We start from the raw sequence: 23259 nt of genomic DNA, 5'->3' as shown, positions 1-23259 counted from the left end.
GGACCAGTCTGCCCGTGATGATACTCTGCTGTACACCATTCGTAGGACTTTTGAGACATGCTGGCTGACAGTGGCACTGTCCTCTTCAAGCCATTCGATTTGACATAGTCGCGGAGAAACGAGAGGAAGCAACAGTATCAGAGTAGTACTGATGCCTTGAAGTGATCAATTTAGATGAAGTGGGGACATGGAGTTCGAGATAGAGGACGAAAACAGAAAGTCAAGAACCTTTACTTACCGATCAAGAACGCTACCTGGCCCACCTATCTTGCCAGGACCTGTCGAAAGTAAGCTCTGAATCAACGAGAGCGAACCATTTAACCATGGCATTTTCTGTGGCACCCCCATTAATTGAGATATCAAACCAAAAGCTCTGTAGCTAAGCACAGGGCGACATGGACCTGGCTGGTTTGTTGCCTTTGTTGTAGTAACAGGGTCTGTTTGTAACATTTCCGTGGCTGTTGCCTCTGGATTGGATAGTGCAGTATGCAACAAGCCTCCGATGATGAAGCGCATCGTAACATATGCGAGATAGACCGAATATAGTATCTTCCATAGCCATAGCGAAGCCATGGACTGGCTATGCTTTTGGGCATTTTTAGTTTCGTTCCCATCCTCTGACAGAAGGCCAAATCGTTCCAGGCGACTTGCCTCTGCTACAGCATCCAGACTCTGCCCTATAGTCGACGTGGCTTCAGAATCCCGCTGTTTCACAACGGTAATGACCTTGCTTATTGCGGTCCAAATGAACCAACCCTCACATACTCTCCCACTAACCTGGTTGCCCAGAATCAGATCGGACAGTACATCTTCAACAAGTGTTCGCAAACAAACGTTTTCTAAATCCTCAGTCGGCAATAACACCGCCAACACGCTCTGTGCCAGCAAGTGACGGTACAAATTCTCATTTTCTTGTTGCTCGGATAACTGTGATACCGTCGAAACCTTTGGCACTGGGGAAAGTCCCGGGTGTGGATTTAGATTGTGGTAAATCTCACGAGCTGATGGCTTCACTGCCACCAAGTCGGACCCTTGTGCTGCGATTCGGTATGCTAGAGACACAATCCGGTATGAGAATGTATTCGGAAGTGCAAAGGATATGGCAGTTGAGAGACGAACCAGTAATATGGGCTTGAACTAGCCCAGTGACTTCGTCCAAGACGAGTTGCCCAACGTCGACCCGCCGAAGTCTTTGTTCCAAGGCCCGTGTGCAGTGTGCGATTAGTTGCAAGACTTCGTCAACAAAGACATGATCCGGCGTGATCTTTGCGTACCAGGAATAAACGAATTCCTTGATAATGACTGCAATCAGGGCGTACAATTGCAAGTCCACGTCGTTGGAGCTAGTCAAGGGTGGGAGAAGCTCTTGCAAGGGTCGCGGTGGGCTCGATCCATATGCGGAGACATCAGGACAAAGAACACGACGGATTAACGCAACAGCGTTCTTGTCGCCAGATGTATCATTCGACTCCGTATCGGGTATATTCCTTCGATTTTCTGTTCGCGACTTTGTTCGACTGGGCTGCTGGAATGCGTAGGAGACGTTGGACGATTTTGGCTGTGACGTCGTTGCTCCAGGGTTGAATGGAGAGGGACCTCTCCGGGGAAGGCTTGTGGTCATTGCATCGCTGTTAGCCGTGCAGTCAGACTGAGTATTGAGGTTAGGAGTGACTGTGAATTATCAAGATACAGCCGAATATAGTAGTCGCAGAAAGAATATCTTGATGTTGAGGTGTAGAGGCGTAGAGGTATCCATGGATGATTTGGATCAAAGTGGCTCCACGGAAGGAGCTAACAGATAAAAACATCCAAAGAGGAAGGTGGCTTCCCGAGGCAGGAAGCGGCCTATCAGCGCGAAGTGGGAGGATCTCTGCTTTGTGTACAACTTCCAATTTTGAACAAACATATTTATCACTACGTTTCTTTGTGTTCCTCTAATTCAGAACAGATCTTAGAGTCGTAATATCCATTATCGATTGCAGCGATCTGTGCAAACCATCTACTACGCCATGTCTTCATCTACTATCCCGGTGTGGCTTGATTGCGATCCAGGTCAGTAGATGTCTGCTAGGTTAAGGTGAATGAAAACTGATTACGGCTTTTAGGACATGATGTAAGAGAACAGACACCTACAGAAAATCACTTCCTAAGTTCTAATCACCAGTCATGAGCAGGATGTTTTCGCAATTCTTCTAGCAGCCCATCATCCATCTTTAAATCTACTTGGAATCTCCACAGTCCATGGCAACTCATCTTTAGCAAACACTACGGCAAATGCAGGCAGTGTTCTCGAGGCCATCGGACGGCCCGACATCCCAGTTTACCCCGGCTCGAAAAAGCCGTTCAGTCGAGCCGCAGTACATGCGCCAGATATCCATGGTAGGTATATCAGCATGACCATGGTCAGGATGAACAACTTCTAATAAGATCCCTGCTTTATAGGGCACTCTGGTCTCGATGGCACAGATCTCTTGCCTAAAGCAAGTCGACCACCTGTTCTAGATACAAATCCCATCCTAGCGATGCGTAATGCTCTGCTAGCCCAATCACCAAATACAGCTTGGCTTGTTGCTACAGGCACATTGACAAACATCGGCCTGCTATTTGCAACCTTTCCTGAGGTTGCAGGACATATCAAAGGCCTGAGTATTATGGGCGGCGCCGTTGGAGAAGGCTTCACGGATGTGCCCATGAGTCGGCTGCCGGGAGAAGAGTCTCGAGTTGGAAACACTACACCGTGGGCGGAGTTCAATATATACGTAGGTGCCGAAAACCCCATAATTGATAGGCTCATTACTTACAAAACCATAGTGTGACCCAGAAGCGTCCCAATCTATCTTTTCGAACCCAATTCTCTGCCCAAAAACGACGTTGATAGCGTTGGATTTGACGCATCAAGTGCTTGCGACTGTTCCAATTCAGGAACGAGTCCTGAAAACCAGCACATCACAAGCATCAACAGCAAGTGAACTACGCCGAATGCTATACGAATTGCTTGTATTCTTTGCAAACACCTATCACTCAACATTCGGTATGGAAGGTCCGCCATTACACGATCCATTGGCTGTGGCTGTGGTCATATCGAATCTAAACTCCGATTATGAGCAAGCCTATCCGGACAAAGTCCTCAAATTTGACGATAGGAACGGAGAGCGTTTTGCCGTGCAAGTTGTGACCGATGGGCAACATGGAAACACTCCTACAGTTACGGGACAGCTAGGTCGTACGATAGCAAAGCCGACGGAAGGGCAAGGGGTAAGCATCCCTAGAGCTGTAGATAATGAAGCCTTTTGGGACTTGATCCTTTTATGTTTGGAGCGTGCGGAACAATGCACCCCGCTGAAAAAGTAGGCCGAGAGACTCGAAGCCAGCGGCCTTTGTTCATAATGAGAGTTCATGTGTATCACCGTCAATTATGTTTAACTATAGATTAGATCTCTATCCTTTGGTTGAGCCTCAGCGTTTCCAGATGTTAAACCAAACCTCAAGTGACCCAGAATCGCAAATTGGCTTTCAGTCCAGCACCGTAAAAAAGCCGACAGGAGTCAATAATACCTAAAGTATGGAGGCTTCTCATCTCGTCTCATCTGAGGAAGAACTACTATTTTATAGTGGGTTCTAAGTGGACGAAGATCACGCAATGATGATTGGCTGCGAAACCCGCCCGCAATGCCATCAGTGGGCTTTCCCCCGTCGGATATTCTCCGCAGTACAATGAACGTCCTTTGACAGATTCACGACCATCACCACTTCGATATCACACTCACCTATTGACCAAGAAATTCCATCTGTTACAGCCGTATTTATAAAGATTTGAACTTCAAACTGCAAATTTTCCATCGTCATCGTGCATCATAAGCACTCCAGTGAAACGTCCATCGTCGCACTCATTCGCCACTTGATAGACTTGAAATCATCGCATCCTTGAGATTATGTCCAACTCGTCATGTTTTACATGAATATAGACTGTTGATATTCCTCCATAATGCCACCTACAACTTCTCCAACGGTAAGCGAATATTGACTGAGACTTCTTATCAATCCCGACTTCTGCTTATCAAAAGTGTTGCATTTGATTGTGCAATGGCAATCCCTTTGCTAACTGAGTCGCATTCCATATAGGAAACACCTGGAGTTCCCTCTTCTGCCGTTGCGAATCGATACTTTATCAACGACTTCCAAATGTTATCAGATCCAGTCCCCAATCTGGCCGCTACACTCACCCACCTTCCACCAACAGAGGCCGAAGATGCCAATCATGAAAACGTGAATTTCCTGCGGACACGCCCTCATTCCCCATCCGAGTCATCAAGTCGCGCTAGGCGCAGGCGGCTGGCGCTGTTGCCGGAGGTAGATCTGGAGAGCATGGACATTGACGAACAAAGACGCTTTTTACCATTATCTACCGAGGCGCCTCCACGTTTACCCTCCAGCCGTCGCTCACACGAAGTATACAACACAAATCTGGGTTCTGATGGACGAATCTCAGGTAGAAGGTCATTATATGGATGGGCGCCAGGTTCTGAAGGGGAACAGGGAAATGACTATTTGGGATACCAGCACACATCGCAGAATGAAACTTCAGATAGTATTTGGACTGTGGGGAGAGGCCAGGATCGGGAGGCCAGTCGCAATACGCCTCTTTCTCGAAGCTCAAGACGAGATGTGACCGGATCGGCGTTGCCATCGCATACGGTAGACTCTACGGAGACAACAGACCCAAGCAGCCGACACTGGTCGGACCACAATAGCAACACATTCACTGAGGCATTATTGCAGTCCGTGCGACGTGGTGCGAGATATGCTTCCCGAACTCGCGCCCTTCAAAATTACCTTTTGGACCGAGAGCGGCTTACCCGTCAAGAAGCAAACGAGAGGGAGCGAGAAGATCGTGAGCGGGAGCAGGAACGGGATCGGGATCGGGAAAGAAGAGGGGCAACATCTTCATCCTCATCGCGCACTCTGAGAATGAGCCTGAGGAACATATCCGGGGATCTCCGAGATAGGTTGAATTCGCATCGATATTTGTTAAGCGAAAACCCGCCTAGCGCGAAGCTGAGGGAAACGATCAAGTACCTAGAGCGCGTTCGCACCTCCAGCTCATTATCGGAGAGCATTGAGACTGCCCTTAAAGGTGGAGTTGTGCAATACGACTATCTCAAGGGAGCATACAACGATAGCGATTTCATACTCGATACATCCTTTATAAAACCACCAGCACCGAGCTCGTGGCTACGGCCGGGAGCTGTCTTTGCTGGGTCGCAAAAAGCCGTCAACAGCATTGCAGGTCACAATTTTAACATGCTGTCCCATCGAGTATCACAACCTACAGAGTCCTCCGTAGACGATAGCACAACCCGCATCAGTGTTTCGACGAGTAGCGGTCGAAGATATTGGGCAAACGACGTCTCCCTCTCCCCTTTCGCTAGCCATCACCACCAGTCTCAGAGCAGCAAACACGAACTCTGGCCAGTAAAAGTCACCATCCACAGCGTTGATTATTCAACAATGACCTTGTCGGGCACAATGGAAGCCTACAATATACCAGACAAGACCTCCCCAACCCGAGACGCACATATAATCACATTTTTGGAAGGCGAAATCGTTGATTTGAATGCACATAGTCTAGAGACAACGAGTTTCCAGGCCGATGCGGATATTGATTGTACATATTGGCGGGAATTGCGACCGTTCAGAGGACTGAGCGATGACCAGATGACGAAGAACCTGTTGAGTAAGACGTGGGTAACCGATGAACTGAACAAGAACTGGATTTTGATGCGATGGAAAGGTAAGGCATTTCCTCTTTTGCCCTGAAAGAAAAAAACATGCATGAAACTAAAAATTCTTCTAGAACGCTGCTTCATCACACCCACCGATGCTCGTCAGGGTCTCACGATCTCTGGATTCTACTACATCTCCTTACGTCGCGGAACAGGCGAAATAGAAGGCTTATACTACGACCCCGGTAGTTCACCATACCAACAATTGTCTCTGAAACCAGAGAGACCAACTGTATCATTTCCAGCGGTGGATTTTCGATGATTCTGTTACAAGGTCCTTGATTACATGCATATATTTTAAGTTTTTTGCTGCTGTGCTTACCCTCAATGATGGGGCAAAAAGCATGGGGTTGTTCATGAAGAACTTCGGTTTGATGTAGCGTGTTATTTTTTGTCTATAGCATGACTGGCTACCTTGTATGCAGCACCAACGTACATAATATCAAGCAAAGTTGAATATACTCAGTCCTTACTCAGCCCTACTTTCCAGACTACGTATCGCTTCATCTGCACTTCAGCGTACTTCTGCACTTATCTACGAGGCGTAGCATGGTCCTTCATGAAGGTTATTTTTGTTCATATTCCATTCGTCATATCTAATCAACTTGGCCAACATTGACATTAACGAATCCTTCCATCCTTGTTTGTCGAGAAAAGATTGAATGTATTATTCGTAAGAATCGTTAATTCATTCTTCCACCCCGACCAGAGTGAAAGAACCCCTCATATCAGGCGTAGCCGGGACTATGACGACAGATTCAAAACTTTTCCAGCTTGCTTGTGAAAAAGCTTACTGGCTAGTCTGGAAGTAGTTGAGGAGGACGGAACGTTCCTGAGACTCCTCACCCCAGTCCTTGACAACGACGCAAGAGCAGTTGACCACCTTGCGGGCGTTTCCTTCGCGGTCGAGCTGGCCTATAGTCCAACAATTAGCCAAAAAATTCACAACACAGATTTAACGTATTTCGGAGTGGAGACGTACAGAGACCAACCCATTCACCAAGAACCTTTCCATCAGGAACCTTGATCAAGGGGATCTCGTGCTCAGAGCAAAGAGCGATAACGAGCTTCTTGTAAGCCTCCTCCTCGCAGGACTCGTTGAGGACACACATGTGCGCCTGGCGACGGTCGAGGGCCTTGGAGGCCTCGCGGAGACCACGGGCAAGACCGTCGTGGATCAAGGCGATCTTGAGGACGCCCTTGAGCGCATCGTTAACGGACATCTGTCCACCGCTGGACTCGGCGGGGACCTCGACATCCTCGGCCTCAGCGACGGGGGGGTTGGAAATGGTCTCTTCTCCGTCCGACTGTGAGAATCGTATGTTAGATATATTTTCTCGTGGAAATGTTCAATTAATAGATGTCATATGTCTTCGGCGTACCATTGTGATTGATGTTATCTGGTGTTGTTGGTGAAATGTCGGATTATCCTCAAAGAGTGATGGCGATGGATTGAATAACTTCTCGTTTAAAATTTGGTGCTTGAAGCGATTCCCACATTTTAGATGCTCGCTAAATGTGTGCCGACCCGCCCTAGCCTAATATGGCAAGTGTGGGTATTGATTATGTAATGGCATCAGCCAATAGTTAACTAACTAAACGCTAAGTTAACTATCGAGGGTATTAACTACAGAGTATATTGAAGCTACTCACAAAGAGAACAAAAACATTCTAATTAGAAGTTTGTCATGTACGTTGCTAACAATGAGGTATCATAATCATACACGTAATACATAGGAAAATACCAGCCCAACGTAACAACATTATTGATCCAGAACAACAAAACTCGCCTAACAATAGAATCAAACATATGTACTTGGACGTGTGTGTCCGAACCCATTCGTCAGCCCATTCACAGCTGCTGTTTCGTGATGGTCAGCAGGATAATACCCATTGCCATTCACTTTGGGTCCATCCGATGGATTTGAGAAATCGCCATGGGAAGGTTCCTGATCGATATGCATCTTCAGGAATTCAATGTCAAGGCCGTTGAGGTGGGGAATGTGAGGAACTAGGTCCATGAAGTCGGACAGCCTAACCCAGAAGATATGTTCCATACCGAAATATTTTGGTCGCGTTTCACCGTCTCGTTGGATAACTTCTCCAAAAGACGAGCAGGGCAATTCCGTATCATCTCCCTGGACCAGAATACGCCGCGTCACACGCCACAGATTCAACCGTTGCGTGTAAGTAGCCTGGCGTTTCTCCCAACTGGCGTATTGAGACAGTTGCAAGTCATTGGTAGCAAGGAGAGGTGCCACTAAGAAATTGGGAACCCACACCTCCTCTGCGACCTCAGGTACACAAGAAGAGTCTAACTGTTCGGTACGTGCAGTGACCACAGGCATGAACTGCTTTAACCACGAATGGCTTTTGGCGCGGGGATCGTTGGCTCCGACAAGGTTCGCAGAGATTCTAAGTCGGTTTGGAAGTGCATCACGACGTCGTTGCTCTTGTTCCTCATGTTCCCTGCGAAGTTTGGCAATACGCATTCGCTCTTGTTCTGCCCTGCGTAGTCGCTCCTCCTCCTGTTGTTTGGCGCGCCGTTGTTCTAGTTCTTTACGCTTGCGCTCCTCCTCCTCGCCTTGTTCACGGGCAATGCGGGCTTGCTCTTCCGCTTTGCGCGCCGTTTCCTCCTCTTTGGCGATACGTTCTTTTTCTAATTGCTCGGTTGCTTTCTTTTCTTCTTCCTCTTGGGCCTTGCGGGAATCGAGTTCTTTCTGTTGCAGTTCTTCTTTTCTCCTGGCAGCAGACGCATCCTTTTCCTTGCTGGCACTCTCATCCATCGGTATGCGCTCAAGCTCTTGTGAATCTTGCTTCTTATGCTCTTGCTTCACTGGAACCGAGGTCTCACTTGTGCGTGCAACGCGTTTTTCTGGAACCGGATCCTTAGTAATCCTGTTCGTTTCGGTGTTGTCTTTTTTACTAGCAGGAACCTTGACGGCTTCTGAGGATTCATCACTTTTCTTGTGAATCCCATTGAGCAACTTGCGGGAGCTCTCTTCGTGCTGTAAGCGGCGTTTCTTTTTCTGCAGAATGTCATCAGATTCTCTACCACGCTCCGAGCCGCGCGACCGTGACCGTTCAGGCGAAACGCTGTTACGTGGACGTTTCAGTTTGGCGGGCACTTCCAAGGTATCCTTGACATCTTTCGCGTCCTTCAATGCTCGAGAATGTGACTTGGATAGCTCTTCACGTGAAGAAACAGAATCAGTTGACATAAGACTGAGCCTACGTCGGTCACGATCTGGAGGTCGTCCAGCGATCAATCTGCGACGTTTCGGAACGTCATCACCACGATTAACTGAAGACGCATCGCTCTGTCGTCTTTGTACAAGAGATTTCTTAGGCTTGGAGGCTTCGTGGTCAACAGAATGCTCACTAAGAACATCATCCTGGGCAGCTGCTTTGTGAAGGGGTGTAGCGGTAGATTTCTCCTTTCTCTGCGATGACGGATCGCGCTTCCTGATCTTCTCTTTGCCACTAACATCTACCGAGCGAGATGATGTCGGACTGCGAGCTGGCTTGCGAGGAGCAGTAACCGGAGATGAAGATCGCCTGGTCGCCTTTTTGGATTCCTTCTCTTGTTCACGCGAGCGTTTGGGAGATTTAGCCTCAGCCTTGCGCGCCTTTTTCATTCCTTTGTACTTATCATACGCTCTCTTCAATAAGTCCACTTCTTCCTCCCAACCATCGCCTTGGCGTTCTTCCGCAAGTTCATAATAGGTTTTGCCGCGATACAATCGTCGCGCCGGATTGAATCCGGGATATTCCAGTAGAAGGCGTATAATAGCTAGATTACCTCGGCCAATTGCTGCCAGCATGGGCGTATTGTAACCAGGCCGACAATTTGCATTTTGAACAGGTTCGGGATCTGCGTCTGCGTCGCCCATTCCCAGTAGCAGAGACATGACATCTTCATGTCCACCTTTTGCAGCCGCAATCAAAGATTCTGTGTCAGCTTTTTGAATAACATTCAAGATATTGGCTACACCAGCCATATCGCCTTTTGCGGCAAAGTTACAGAGGTTCTCCGGTGTCGCCTTTGTCCATAAAAGGTCGTTACGCGTTGCCTCACTTCTGACAGTCTTTCGCCGGCTAAAATTACTCGAACCCGGAGGTGGGCTCATCATCGAGTGCGCTGGAGGTGAATCCCTCGGACTGGCACCCGATGTTGCACGAGGGACGGATCCCTTAGCGGATGGAGGTCCATGATCTTCTGAGCGTCGTTTCCGTGGTGGATGTGCCTTGGCATGAGATATAATCCTTTTGATCTCGTCGTAATCTTCAGTATCAGACGGTACTAGATCGTATGGTTCGTCGCCTTCTGCGTTACCCAGTCGAGGATTTGCGCCTGCGTCAAGCAAAAGTTTGATGACTTCTAAATGTCCATTTTCCACAGCATCTATAAGAGGTGTATCCTTGTCGATATTTCTCGTGTCAATCTCACATCCTGCATCGAGTAGGAATTTGACAATTGGGGCGCAGCCTTCCAGCGAAGCAATCTGTAGCGGAGTATTTCCAGCATTGTCTGCCACGTTCAGGTCCTCTGGCCGCTCGGCATGTCGGGCTACGGCAACTTCATACTCCTGGGCGGCGCAAGCTCTTGCAAGCCGTGTACGTCCGTTCTGGTCCCTTTGCTTTTTTTGTGCTGCGGGCTTGGCCGAAGAAACATGGGCACCTTCAGATGTGAGTCTTCGAGAGCGCGCAGACGGCATTGGAGAAGCGCTGGCAGACGATGAAACTGACTGTCGATCCTCAGAACTTTGACGGCGGTGGCTATTGGCCAAAGGCGCCGGGACTTTTCGTTTTCGTTGTGTAATCTCACCTGATCCTTGCTGAGGACCTGATGATGCTCTTTTATGAGAACGATATAATGGTGAAACAGACCGATTTCTTGACAGCGAAGTCGTTGAATTCGTCGCTGGATGAGTCTTTTCTCGCCTTTCGCGCTCTTTGGTAGAACCCCGGCGCCGACGTTCCTGAGCATATGAATCATTGTCTGTAAATTCAGCCTCCATTACACTTCCACTTCGCTTTCGAGAACGAGGATAGGCGTCAGGAATCTGACGAGCGTCGGAGACAGAACGAACCGAGCCTCGGCGGGCCCGGACAGGAGCCGCCGTTTCGGTTCCTTCTCTTTTCACGATAGAAGACAGAGACGAGGTTCGAGAACGAGATTTCGTCGCGGGTGCAGTTGGCTCATTGTTCGCCACACCATCCTCAACACGCTTGCGTTTTTTCGAGTTTGGGGACGACTCTCCATCGCCCAGAGTCTCTCCATTGCGCCCTTTGTCGACATTTAGGTGAGCAGCATGTTGTATATGCTTTCTCCTCTTCTCTGGCGAAAGGGATTCTCGACCAGATTGAATAATTGTTTCGGCTTCAGAGTCTGCCTTGGTGCTACCTTCGTCTCGGTCTGCATCGACATTATCCAGAGCAGCCGGGGGGATAGTGTCCGGCCGGTGAGGAGATGGCGAAGACTTCAGTGCTACATTGTCCCTTTGCACCACACCGGGGCCCTCAGTACTGACAACATCTAGCGACGACGACGGAGGGACGTCTGCATCACTCATAGCGATTGAACCAGTCTTTGTTGGAACGTGCTCGTCATGCTGGGCTGCCGTGGCGGCGATTGTCCAAGGACAATTCGATCAGGAATCAACACTACTACCGTAATCGCGGATCGATCGGTAGCAGTGCAAAATTGTCCAGACTCGAACCACAGGTGGTGAAGACAAATTGAGGTAGACGAAGTGGACGGATGCGCTTGAGGAGCGGGTGGCAACACGGCAGTTGTTGCGTGGATGTTATGTGTGGGACTAATAGGTATCGTATAGTGGATTGAAGGATGTCGAATGATCGAATACGAGAGAGAGCTTATAAGAAAATGATGAGTGGGAGTCGAGATGGGATGGAAGGAGGGAAACGAAGATCAGGGAGGGAAAGAAAGAGAAGTTGACGGGAGCAGGCGATGAAGGCAGAGAGAGAAAGAGAGAGAAACGTGAGTTGGTGGAGTCTAAGATCGCATTTGGGCAAGGGTGGGTGGTTTAAGCTGGGAAGGAGCGAACCAGCAGCCAGTGCGTTAACTGGATTAGGATTAGCGAGCACTCGCGAGCGCCAAGCCGAGCTCTGACTGGCTAGTCTGCTTGCAAGCGGGATTGGCTGATCTTTTTGCTGTTGATAACGTGTCGTGTCTGCGACTCTGCTTCTCTCTCTTCTATGGACATCTAGCTGAGCAAACACATTTATTATTTCATGGAGATCTAGTTATTATCTGGTATGTCGGACTGGACAAACTGGCACAAGACCGACAAGGGAATTTTCCGTCAGTGGTGCCGCCACCCGTGCCTGAGAAGTGGCCAATACCACCTTAGTTTCACCATAGTCTGGATCGAGAAGCTAAACACACTATCACAGAGCGCGCGTCCATGTGCTCTGCTGGTCCGATCACTACTGAGTAAGAGAACTGGGCACTAGTTATTAGTGTATCGTTGCATGCCGAATAATAGTTAACTAGTTAGTTAGTTAGCTTAAGTTAGCTACTCCGTACCAAGTGAACTTATGCGGCTTGAAGCCTTCAACGGCGCTGCCCTCCTTCATACTTGCAACTTACATGATAGGGGTTGGCCTCACCGCTCTGCAATCCGCATGCCCACTGTCAGGCAGCCGCAGCCAATGTCAATGTATGGTTCTCTTGTCGATCCCTGCTGTCGCTTTTCGTCCTGCAACCTCCACGCTGACACGCCCAATGTGCGACCGCCAGAGAGCGCCGCATAGCAATTAACAACTAATTACTATTTCAAATAAATATGTCTAGAACAAAAGAAAAAAACGGTGCATGGCATAGTATCTGTCAAAAGCAAGAATTCTATGTATTGCAACATCGGTGGCCAATCAGAGTGCAGCCAAGCTGTCGGTGGCGGCTGGCTTCAGCTCTGAATTACTTACGCAGATAATATATTACGCTAGTAATTTACGCGGCTGCAATCTAAACAATCTGTCAAAATTGACAGCAAATTTACTAGCTGCCGTAATTACAATTCTTTGAAATACGAACACACAAGTGCAACCATCATCGTCATTGAATCTGGTTGAAGCCGCTACCGTTTGACATACCACCATCAGCTCCTGCTTCATACAAAGCGAAGAAAACGTATGCGTGTTTCAAGGCCGACATGCCGTCAAGCGACACGTTAATTGTCCAGAGCTTATTCTGGGGAATGGACGTTGTGGATCTGATTCGTTTATGTTTTGTCTTCGCCGCATGTACAGTGCGAACACTCCCTTAAACTCTCCATTCGGTTCCGCTACCTTACAGACATTGATTTTTGGCTATTATTTAGACGTTCACATTCTTCTCGATACCTCTCCTAAATCACCGATTTGTCAACTATGGAGCTCGCACGAGCGATCGAAACAATGCGAATTCGACAGACGCCAAACCCACCGATAAACCACCTTCCTCCTCCTCTTCATCATCATCGCCGTCACGCAATGCTGGATTTGTTTCGCAGGTAATGGATGCGCTAGCAACATGGCAGGTACCACACCAATATTTCACGCATTACTACGTCGTATCTGTCCTGTCCTCTGTATTCTGGATCAGTCAGCTTCTTACGAAAGGCCCAGCGTTTCTGTTTGTTGTGTCCAACATGAGCGACGAACATCTACAAAACTCAATGACCATACATCAGGTTCTGTTGTGTACAACCTTGATGCTCATTCAAGGCGGTAGGAGACTGTATGAGAGCTTTGCGCTTGCGAAACCTTCGTCATCTCAGATGTGGGTTGTGCATTGGCTATTGGGTCTATGCTTCTACGCCGGTATTACCACAGCTGTGTGGGCAGAAGGATCGAGTGAGTGCTGACATTTGATTAATTTGTGCGAACATATCTAATAGTTACACTGTAGGGTCTGTACAATCCACGACGCTCACTATACATGATCTGCGAATCTCTCAAGTTCCATCACTAAGGACGTTGTTGTGTCTTCCGATCTTCCTGATGGCGTCTGGCATCCAGCATGATTGCCATTATTACCTCTCATCGCTGAAAGAATATACTGTCCCAAAACATCCACTATTTCAATGGGTCATCTGCCCTCACTATACAGCGGAATGCTCCATATACCTCTCTCTTGCCCTTCTTGCAGCGCCGCGTGGAGAAATGATCAACAAGTCTGTTCTGTGTGGCTTGTTGTTTGTTGTGGTTAATCTAGGCGCCACAGCATACAACACGGAGAAATGGTATAGAGCGAGGTTTGGTGAGGATAGTGTTCGTGGGAAGTGGAAGATGTTGCCCGGCATATTCTGAAGAGAATAGTTAACCGAAGCTTTTCCCTCGACGAGGATATCGTCATCATTTTCGATTCAAGAATTTGATCGAGTTCCCTAATCTCGCGACCTTGAGTACATCGCGGTAAGTGAGACTAACTCTGGTCTGTCTCTCGTAAGCTCCAGTCGTGTAGGCTTGCTGGTCTCCAACGAGACTCCAGTTACATATGGAATCTGGCGTCAAATCATCATCCCTCAGCGTATCTGCAATCCCGTGCAGGTACTGAGTATATAGATTGCCTGTTGTTATCAACAAGCTCCGCGGTTCTTGCAAAATCCGATATTTGAGTCCTATATTTTCATCTGCACCAGTCATATCTGTCTCTACTCTCTTCTCGTAAAGATCCAGAACTATTGGAGCTGCTAGACTGACTGTTGCCACAAGTGGGTAGTACGCGGGCCCATCTTCATGAGGCATGATCCCTTGACCAGGACAATATTCGTTTATCAGTACATGGTTCGGTGCCTTGTGTGGTGCATCTGAGAAACAACCGAGCTCTTCGAATTTTGGACTGATGATAGGATCATGTAGCCAGTCAGGTAAAGGCGCTGCTAGAAGAGTGTTTGATTTGGTTAACGCAGATGGCCACGTCTGAAGTCGTCGATGAGAGAGTTGGGTCCATCTTGGGATGGGGACAGAGTTTATCTATATATTGTCAGGATCTAAATCCGATATAGGTGCTCTGCAGACTCACCTTTTTCAAAATCCGTTCCTCCTCTTCGACCGTGATGAAGTTGGGGATATAGTATGCATTTTCAGGTAGCCTAATGATACGCGCTGTATCAAGAGCTGACATTTGTTTCTGGTGTTTGCGTCGAATGTACAACTGGGTCCTCTTTCTATTTACAGAGTAAAGATCGAAGCCTCTTGGAAGAATCACGGGTGCGTAGTGAAGATTGTTAATGTTGAAAGAATATATCAACTGTCAGATCATTAAGAAAAGGACAGCTATTTTCTGCCTAAGGCAGGAACAGAGGCAACCCCACAAATTCCTTTCCTTCCATCCATGAAACAACAGACTTCATATCAAAACAAAGTCCAAACCTGCACTAATTCGTCCTCAACTCTATCAGCTCTCATCTCCCACAAATATCTCCCATAAAACCTGTCCCCATGGGCCCCAAAAAAGACACCAAAGGAGGCAAAGGCAAGGGAAAAGAGTCAAAAGACACCTCGGATGGCGACGATAAGGGGAAAGGCAAGGGCTTAAAGGCTGCCAATTCGATTAATGTTCGACATATATTGGTGTGTACATTTGATTACTCTTGAGTCCCATTTCTTATTTCGTATGAATCATGTTGGAAAGTGTCTGGTGGAATCTCCCCCAAGTCCCGAGTCTCCCCATAGAAGCGATAAACAAACACCAACATATAGACCTTGCCACTAATGGTTGTGAATTGACTACTTGGCACAGTGCGAGAAACACTCCAAGAAAGAAGAAGCTCTAGAAAAGCTCCGCAACGGCGCCAAATTCGACGATGTCGCCCGAGAATTCTCAGAGGACAAAGCCCGACAAGGTTCGTTATCTCCCCAAGCTCAACGCAACTGACCATCCAGTCAGCTAGTACTGACTCCCACTCCTTCTGGGGTATCTTGCAGGTGGCTCCCTAGGCTGGAAAGTGCGCGGAAGTCTACACGGCGACTTTGAGAAAGTGGCATATGAGCTTGAGCCGAGCACGACCGCAAGCCCCAAATATGCTGAAGTCAAGACTGGGTTTGGGTATCATATTATTATGGTCGAGGGCCGGAAATAGCCCTGGAGCACTTTTCTTTTTTGCTAGGAATGAACTTGAATTTAAAGCTTACGTACTCCATGATCAATAACTTAACGAACTTAACGTTAGTTGGTTAGTGCATTAACTTACGTATCATGTTTCCCCCTTCGTCGATGCAAATTTTTGGTGTGGGGGATGCGGAGATCATACTCGTCCAGTCCGTGGGGAATCCCGTTCGGGGAAATTTACGATTCTATAGCCTGTTCATATTGGTATGACTTGGATAAGTTCCACCGATTATGTATTACTCTGTACGAGATTAGTTGGCGAGTATTCGCTAATTGGAAATTACTAGCGATGCTGGTACCAGTTGAGAGACGAGCTTGAGCACTCTGCAATCCTCAGGTATATCACAACCCCCATATGTTGTCAAGCCACAACCCACTCCATGCTAGACATTTCGCCGTGATGTTAGCCCTTAGTGTGTGCACGCGGGATACAATCCGTTGACGTAGACCGAGGGTAGACTGGGGGGGTTCAAACAGATTAGGACATACTTAACATTCCTCCCCGGTCAGTGCTGGACGAAGTCTATCCCACGCCAGGATAAAAGCGTCCACATGCCATCCCACTCGCTGACAACGCAAGTTATTGGAACAAACCTTAGGTTCAGTCTTACTGGGTCCTATAAATATCTACTGAATTCCACGTACGTTTGACACCTCAAAGCCTATTCTACCGTTGTAGGTTGAGATGCCACAGTACCAAAACAGGCAATTCACATAAACTTTCCATAAGCGGAAACAACAATGATTAGGGCTCTGACACGTCAGTCTGCGAGGAAGGATATCAATGGCGTCAGATATATGCGTTTCGACAGAAACGAAACAGTCACTACAACGACATGAAGAGCTAACGACGTCGTCGGTGTCGATACCACCTACAAACAGTGGGCTACCAACTGGAAGATGCATGTTCATAAAGCTTCATCAAGCATTGACAGATCAGCGATGTAGCTGTGAGTCTTATCGGCAGAAACAAACTGTTCCGGGCGCATACTGCGACTGTGGGCATCAGGTTAGTTATCATTTATACGCGCAATGTTTTGCGGATGTAGTGATCCCAGCGCAATCATCGTTCAAGATGCCACCGCGTCCACCACCCAAACAGTCAACTACCGACCAAATCAAGGCCCTAGAAAAACAGCTGCAAACCCTCGAAACACGCCACACCCTCGAAGCCGCACACTGGCGCCAGTGCCTCCTCCAAGAACGGCACGCACACCAAGAAACCCTCAAACAACTACAGCAGCACATCTCGACATTCTCGCAATTCATGAATGCGATGTCACAGCTCAATGTGCAGCGCAAGTTTAGCGAGGTCGAGGATCGACTGGAGAATTTGATGGATTGTCAGCAGCGGTTGTTTGATAAGGTTGTTAGTGTGGAGGATTTTGGGATGATGTTGGAGGATAGGGTTGTTGAGGTTGAAAGTCATGTTGAAAGGGATGTGGAGTTGGTCCCTCGAAGCAATCAGAATCGCAAAAATGATGCTAGCGAAGGGGGTAGCTGTGGGTGCTATCTAAGGGGGGTGAAGAGGGAGGTTGGAAGCGATGATGAGATCGAGCCTGTGAGCTCAAATTACAAAGTTGCACGAAGAGAATGAGAATGTCAATAAAGCAAATGGTGTAAATATTATACAGAAGAACCAAAGAATATAATACATTCGGCCGAGGTCAAGAAATGGCTCAATAGAAGTGTCCTTCATCAGCCCGACTTCTTCGCGAACTGTGTTGCGTCAATTCTATCGCCAGCTGACAAGCCGTCATATAGAAGGCACGGAATTCCTGCTCCACAGTATCACTTGCAGGATCAAGCGTTTCATCGACATTATTGCGACGCTGCAATCGTGTATAATACGAAGGCATGCTGTTGACAAACATCTCAAGATTGAGCTGGTCACTTTTCGAGTCTAGAGAACCCTTGACATTAGGGCTGTAGCAGAGTCTCTCGCCGGAATACTCGTACGTTCGTACCATGGTTCCTAGGGCTTGCTGCACGCCGGGAAACCAATACTTTCCTTCTATCGTGTCAGCAAACTCGGAAGAGTTCTGCGCCTCATCAGGTAGAATGTCATGTAACGGCTTTGCCGGAACTGGTACCTGACAGCTGGGTGGAAACGGCTGCTTCGGGTCGATGAGCACCTTGTTCAAAGAAGATAAAAGTGCGTCACGCAAAGCCTCGGGCTGTTCAGTCCCATTCACTGCAAATACTTCGCGGCTAAGTGCTCGCGTGAAACGGATATCGTAGTTGATCTCGGGTAGAAGGTAGTCTATACTAGTCTCTTCCACGATAACCTTGACACTCAAAAGCTCTGGTCCGGCAAATGGGAACTTGGCTTCCGGAGCGTTAACCCAGGGAACTGAAATCTCGACCTCGAGAATAGGTAGCTTGCTATCATTTGGATCGCACGGAGTCATTCTGAATCGATGCAGTCTGATCTGCGTCCTATCCCCTGGAAATATTCGGCGGGTTCTCACGAGAGACTCGCCCTTTGGATGAAGCCATCCGTGAAAATAACGAGGAAAGGAGTTTTCTCCTAGTTGAGTAGCGTGGATTTTAGTCAGGCTGTCCAAGCTACTAGGGGTTCGGAAGAGGCATTGTCCAATTGTTGCGGACAATTTCTCCTCAAGGCCATGTTGGCCCGTTTTGGTCGATTTTTCTCTCAGCACCTGAAGAATTTCTGACGAAAAGGTAGGTTTATGTTGGCTGAATAACGGTGGTAGTGAATTCTCGTTGTAGTCTTGAATTGATGTCGGTATAGCCCATCTCGACCACGGCTTTTCTCTTTCTAGTAGGGACATGACTTGTCTACGCTTCGTTGAGATCTGTTTCATGAAACCACTGGCGCTTGACGGCACATCAGCACAGAAAGGAACCTGTTCATTTGCAGATTGCGCAGAGTTTGCGAATTCCAAGTCCCGCTTCAAGCGAACAAAATCCTCGTCCTTTGCAGTATAAGCCGCAGAGGCAACCGAACTTCGACCTGGATCATTTATGTATATGCCGAGAGTCTGCGCTATTGACTCCAAGAACCTGCCCTTTGCCTCTTTGCCGTCAATCAACCAGGCTTTATCATTGAGGAGCGGCTGCTCGAATGACTCCGTGTGAATTTCTGCACTGTATGCCTTGACAATCTCTCGAACCGATTCACAGGCACTGCGATTACCCGAGACACGAATGAAATTCAACGAGCCGAACGGTTCAATCTTTGTGCCATGAGAATGCGCCAGCTCCTCCAAAGAATATTGTTCCGATGACAAGATGACAGATATGACCTGTGATGGAATATTTACTTTCAAGCTGCCCATTTCGTCATGTACTTCGAGCTGCCAACAGTCTCGAATAATGCGCTCTGTCAATATGTCCTTTCTAAGTTTATTCGCCTTTTTGCCTTTCTGAGACTTTGAGTCCATTTTGCTTGATGGTGTATTATCCTCCTCCGGTACCGTCTCATGACTTGCAATGGCCTGCCACTGTTCGTCGTCATTATTCGCGTTGTTGTTGTTGTTGTTGTTGTTGTTTGGATCGACTTCAATGTCTTCCTTAGACGATGTTGGCATGGGACGTTGTGGAAAACTATAATAGTATTTCGACAGCTGGTTTAACGTGAATGCCGTTTCAATCTTGGCTAGAAGCCCGATATATTCTTCTCTCGATACGGTGTCACCGGGCGAATACGACGGGCGGAGTTCCTCGAGGTAAGCGATATAATCGTTGCTGTCATTTTCTTTGCTCGTGTTATTAACAAAAAAGTCGGCGGACACAGGTGAGGCGGCTTTCGTAGAAGAATCGTTGGATTTTCGATCATTTTGCCGCTTGATCCTTGGGCGTCTCGGTCTTTTGAGCGGAACAACAACGATCTGACCGGGTTTTCCTAGGGCGTCGACGTCGAGCTTCTGTATTCGAGCTTCGTGTCGTTTATATCTTTCAATATGCGGATCGTCATCTTCGTAATCGGAAGCAGAAGGGGCTTTTTGGTCGTTGTCCGGTCGGTTGGCAGAGCTGTTGTCTGCGACAGAAGAAAAGTTTGAGTAACGGTTCGACAGCCCTACAAGCTGCCTTCGGGGTAGAGGTGCTATGTAGGGTCGTATAGAGACTGCTGCATATTTTGACGACCTTCCGAACATTAATAACTAAGAGGGAAAGAAGATTAAACGGAAGGTTGGCGCATGACTTGATGGTGAAAACGGAATGAAAGTTGATGCGGAATTATTTTCTCGACCTCCGTCACAATCTCCAGGAAAAATATCTGATGCCTGAGGCAGCCGCCCCCTGTCGGGCTTGCTTATTTTTTATGTTGTTCAACATTCAGGGATTTTTGCATTCATACATGTTTTCTCTTTTTATTTTCTTGTGTAAGGGCTAATATATCCGCTCTACACCATTCTTCATCTCCGTGGTTAGGAATCCATGGCTTGAGCGCATGTTTTGCTTCTTTTGCGGCCAACGACCGGGCTATTAACCAAGGTAATCCAGCTTCGGCATCACTCTTTCCTTTTTTAAAGTCGCTATAGCTCTTTGAGTCAAGTATATCTTGCCAACTAGAAGCTTCACCTCTGAGTTCTGTGCAAATTTCGTGGACTAATGACCACATCTTGACTCTGGAAAGGACGGATGCCCCCCGTAGAGACATTGATTTTAGTTTACTGCCTTGTTTCACACCACCAATGATACATTCGACAACGGCTGTTGACTCTGGGCTTATTCTGAGTTTGTGCTCAATAGGCGTCGTATCGCAGACTTGATACGGTTTGAGTAGTGAGGCCGATGCGATCCATACAGCAGAGATGTTGCCGGGCTTACTGGCCTTCCTTGCGATATCCGATCTGTATTTTCCAAATGGCCACATAGGTTTGATTATGTCCATTGAGACAGATAATATGTTGAAAGGCCGAAAGCGATATTCAACATTTGTTGCCGACGCAGGGAAAGTCCGGCCGACAAGCGCTCTCATTCGGCCTGTCGGACCGCCACCAAATGCTCTCTCGTATCCCACTTGAGAGATTTCTTCTTCTGGGAGCACCAGTGCGGTGATATAGGCACTACTTGTGGGCGCAATAAGAAGACTAGCGGGATACGAAAGAAGTGAAGTCACTTGTCGAAGAGCCAATTTATCCGAGCATGATTTGCTGAGGGTAGATTCTGCGTCTGCTCGGCATGGCTTCCGACGAACGACGCCGAGAATTGAAAAATGAGCCCTGCCGTCTAGGAGAACTGGCTGGTCGTCCTTTACGTCGGCTGTTGGTGGAACAATCCAGGGTGTCGCGTCCTCTTGCTCGGCCATGCAAAGCTCCATGCTGCAATCACCGCATGGAGCACATGTTAAATACATGTAAATTTTTGCATCAGGATGTATTTCAAATGGAGGGTTCATGCCAGTTAATCCTTTATTCCCCCGTCTTCGAACGAATGGCGTCTTCTCATTGGTCTGACTAGAACACGAGACTGGATCCTGCTGCTCCTGCTGGATGAGTGTGGCGCATTCGTTAATGAGCCAGTAGTTCAAGGCCCGAATAGATAGAACTTCGGCATGACAGTCATGAAGGACCATGCCACGACATTCTGGAATTTGAGATGCGGAGAGACATCTTGCCCCAGTCCTGTAGATGAATCAATATTTTGCATTAAAGAAATTGAGGTTGGCGTTGTCCACGTACGCAATTGCTACGCAAGTCAACTTTTCTGACGGGGTGTCCTGTCCTTATACTCGGTTAGTAAGCCGCCTTGAATCTCCACGACTGGATCACGACTTGCAGTTTCCAAAGACAAGTCACGACATACCTTGAACAGCAACAAATCCACTCATTGGAACCCATTCTCTAGAGCCATCATCACGGGTACGTGGCTTATAACGTGCGGGCAGAGCGTCAAAGTGGGCATGGACAAGCAAGGCAATGCGAGTTGAGAGGGGGATTCTTTGCTCCCTTTCCATCACGGTTGCCAGTACAATAGGCAGTTAGACATGGACATGCTCATTCCACAGCCAACAACTATCAATCATTTCAAATAAATTCCAGGTTCACTTACAAGCTGGAACTTTTGAAGAAATGTTGCTCAAGATTTGGCGGTACATTATATGACTATTCCTATTCAGTACTAGCGTTTATGTGTTCTATTCGATGTAGGGTGTGACATGTCAGGACCCACACCTGACATGCACCGATTTTTTGTCAAGCCTAACAAGGCAGGTCCTGCGCAGGCACGTGACCACATGTATTAGACCAATCATAGTACAGGACTTCAGAATCTAGCCAATAGAATCTTACTGAGGCCCCACTTTATAAGTTGCGCGGCAACACCAGCAACACTACATATAATTATATAGTTATATATATTTTCAAATATCAACAGACAGCGCACCCCTCGGATATCGTCAACCCCCAACGTGCTCAAATTCGCTCGCTAAAATGAGAATTGGATTCCCTAGACTCACTACTTCTGATATCAGTGTAGATTTATATGCGTTTGGCATACAAAAAAGCACAGTCGCTGGAAAAGTAAGGTCTTGATACTATTTTATACGGAAAATATATGGCTAAGCAGGATTCCAGAGTCGCGCTAAGTGTAAATTCTGCCCCTAGCATGCTTCACACCACAGTACGCGTGAGAAAGCTCACCTTATAAAGTGCAATCGCTTCAAAAAGGCTCTCTCACCAGATTTTTGGGTAAATCTTGAAACTATTTACGAGGTAGCAAAAGCAAGCTTACAGGAGAGCCAAAAAACGCTATAAGAGATAGGTCTTTTTATAAAGATACCAAAATCGGATGAGGAGATTGATATGCTTATTAGAATGGCTATTTTTGCTAATGCTAGGCCTTTCTCTTATAGCGTTTTTTGGCTCTCCTGTAAGCTTGCTTTTGCTACCTCGTAAATAGTTTCAAGATTTACCCAAAAATCTGGTGAGAGAGCCTTTTTGAAGCGATTGCACTTTATAAGGTGAGCTTTCTCACGCGTACTGTGGTGTGAAGCATGCTAGGGGCAGAATTTACACTTAGCGCGACTCTGGAATCCTGCTTAGCCATATATTTTCCGTATAAAATAGTATCAAGACCTTACTTTTCCAGCGACTGTGCTTTTTTTTGTATGCCAAACGCATATAAATCTACACTGATATCAGAAGTAGTGAGTCTAGGGAATCCAATTCTCATTTTAGCGAGCGAATTTGAGCACGTTGGGGGTTGACGATATCCGAGGGGTGCGCTGTCTGTTGATATTTGAAAATATATATAACTATATAATTATATGTAGTGTTGCTGGTGTTGCCGCGCAACTTATAAAGTGGGGCCTCAGTAAGATTCTATTGGCTGGCATTTGTCACACCCCTAATTCGATGTGGATCTTGAGAAAGACTTCCCTTTCTC

At 47.4% G+C, this 23259-nt stretch overlaps 10 protein-coding genes across 10 annotated transcripts; 5 read left to right on the top strand and 5 right to left on the bottom strand.

Moving 5' to 3' along the window:
• Nucleotides 1–234: 234 nt before the first annotated feature.
• EYB26_000930 (uncharacterized protein) lies at nt 235–1621 on the bottom strand (the record flags this gene model as incomplete). Its single annotated transcript, XM_054260243.1, has 2 exons — nt 235–1052; nt 1120–1621. 2 exons carry the CDS (start codon nt 1619–1621, stop codon nt 235–237), a joined length of 1320 nt encoding a protein of 439 aa, XP_054116218.1.
• A 388-nt stretch (nt 1622–2009) lies between these two features.
• Nucleotides 2010–3351, top strand: EYB26_000929 (uncharacterized protein; the record flags this gene model as incomplete). The annotated part of the gene is made up of 5 exons (XM_054260242.1): nt 2010–2052; nt 2106–2113; nt 2175–2379; nt 2443–2759; nt 2812–3351. The coding sequence occupies 5 exons, from the start codon at nt 2010–2012 to the stop codon at nt 3349–3351; spliced, it is 1113 nt and encodes a 370-aa protein (XP_054116217.1).
• A 634-nt stretch (nt 3352–3985) lies between these two features.
• EYB26_000928 (uncharacterized protein) lies at nt 3986–6045 on the top strand (the record flags this gene model as incomplete). The annotated part of the gene is made up of 3 exons (XM_054260241.1): nt 3986–4009; nt 4123–5791; nt 5855–6045. The coding sequence occupies 3 exons, from the start codon at nt 3986–3988 to the stop codon at nt 6043–6045; spliced, it is 1884 nt and encodes a 627-aa protein (XP_054116216.1).
• Nucleotides 6046–6573: 528 nt separating this feature from the next.
• Nucleotides 6574–7168, bottom strand: EYB26_000927 (uncharacterized protein; the record flags this gene model as incomplete). Its single annotated transcript, XM_054260240.1, has 3 exons — nt 6574–6698; nt 6766–7090; nt 7166–7168. The coding sequence occupies 3 exons, from the start codon at nt 7166–7168 to the stop codon at nt 6574–6576; spliced, it is 453 nt and encodes a 150-aa protein (XP_054116215.1).
• A 417-nt stretch (nt 7169–7585) lies between these two features.
• On the bottom strand, nt 7586–11359 carry EYB26_000926 (uncharacterized protein; the record flags this gene model as incomplete). Its single annotated transcript, XM_054260239.1, has 2 exons — nt 9162–9164; nt 9272–11359. 2 exons carry the CDS (start codon nt 11357–11359, stop codon nt 9162–9164), a joined length of 2091 nt encoding a protein of 696 aa, XP_054116214.1.
• A 1602-nt stretch (nt 11360–12961) lies between these two features.
• Nucleotides 12962–14099, top strand: EYB26_000925 (uncharacterized protein; the record flags this gene model as incomplete). The annotated part of the gene is made up of 3 exons (XM_054260238.1): nt 12962–13057; nt 13130–13643; nt 13699–14099. The coding sequence occupies 3 exons, from the start codon at nt 12962–12964 to the stop codon at nt 14097–14099; spliced, it is 1011 nt and encodes a 336-aa protein (XP_054116213.1).
• A 45-nt stretch (nt 14100–14144) lies between these two features.
• EYB26_000924 (uncharacterized protein) lies at nt 14145–14916 on the bottom strand (the record flags this gene model as incomplete). The annotated part of the gene is made up of 2 exons (XM_054260237.1): nt 14145–14765; nt 14815–14916. The coding sequence occupies 2 exons, from the start codon at nt 14914–14916 to the stop codon at nt 14145–14147; spliced, it is 723 nt and encodes a 240-aa protein (XP_054116212.1).
• Nucleotides 14917–15233: 317 nt separating this feature from the next.
• Nucleotides 15234–15874, top strand: EYB26_000923 (uncharacterized protein; the record flags this gene model as incomplete). Its single annotated transcript, XM_054260236.1, has 3 exons — nt 15234–15365; nt 15535–15637; nt 15720–15874. 3 exons carry the CDS (start codon nt 15234–15236, stop codon nt 15872–15874), a joined length of 390 nt encoding a protein of 129 aa, XP_054116211.1.
• Nucleotides 15875–16978: 1104 nt separating this feature from the next.
• EYB26_000922 (uncharacterized protein) lies at nt 16979–17500 on the top strand (the record flags this gene model as incomplete). Its single annotated transcript, XM_054260235.1, has 1 exon — nt 16979–17500. One exon carries the CDS (start codon nt 16979–16981, stop codon nt 17498–17500), a length of 522 nt encoding a protein of 173 aa, XP_054116210.1.
• An 82-nt stretch (nt 17501–17582) lies between these two features.
• On the bottom strand, nt 17583–21829 carry EYB26_000921 (uncharacterized protein; the record flags this gene model as incomplete). The annotated part of the gene is made up of 4 exons (XM_054260234.1): nt 17583–19906; nt 20278–21497; nt 21555–21597; nt 21679–21829. 4 exons carry the CDS (start codon nt 21827–21829, stop codon nt 17583–17585), a joined length of 3738 nt encoding a protein of 1245 aa, XP_054116209.1.
• Nucleotides 21830–23259: the final 1430 nt, after the last annotated feature.

This window comes from Talaromyces marneffei, chromosome 1 (genome assembly GCF_009556855.1).
Source record: "Talaromyces marneffei chromosome 1, complete sequence".
NCBI lineage: Eukaryota > Fungi > Ascomycota > Eurotiomycetes > Eurotiales > Trichocomaceae > Talaromyces > Talaromyces marneffei.
Note: the sequence above shows the minus strand (reverse complement) of the source record. Positions and strands in the feature narration are given on the sequence as shown.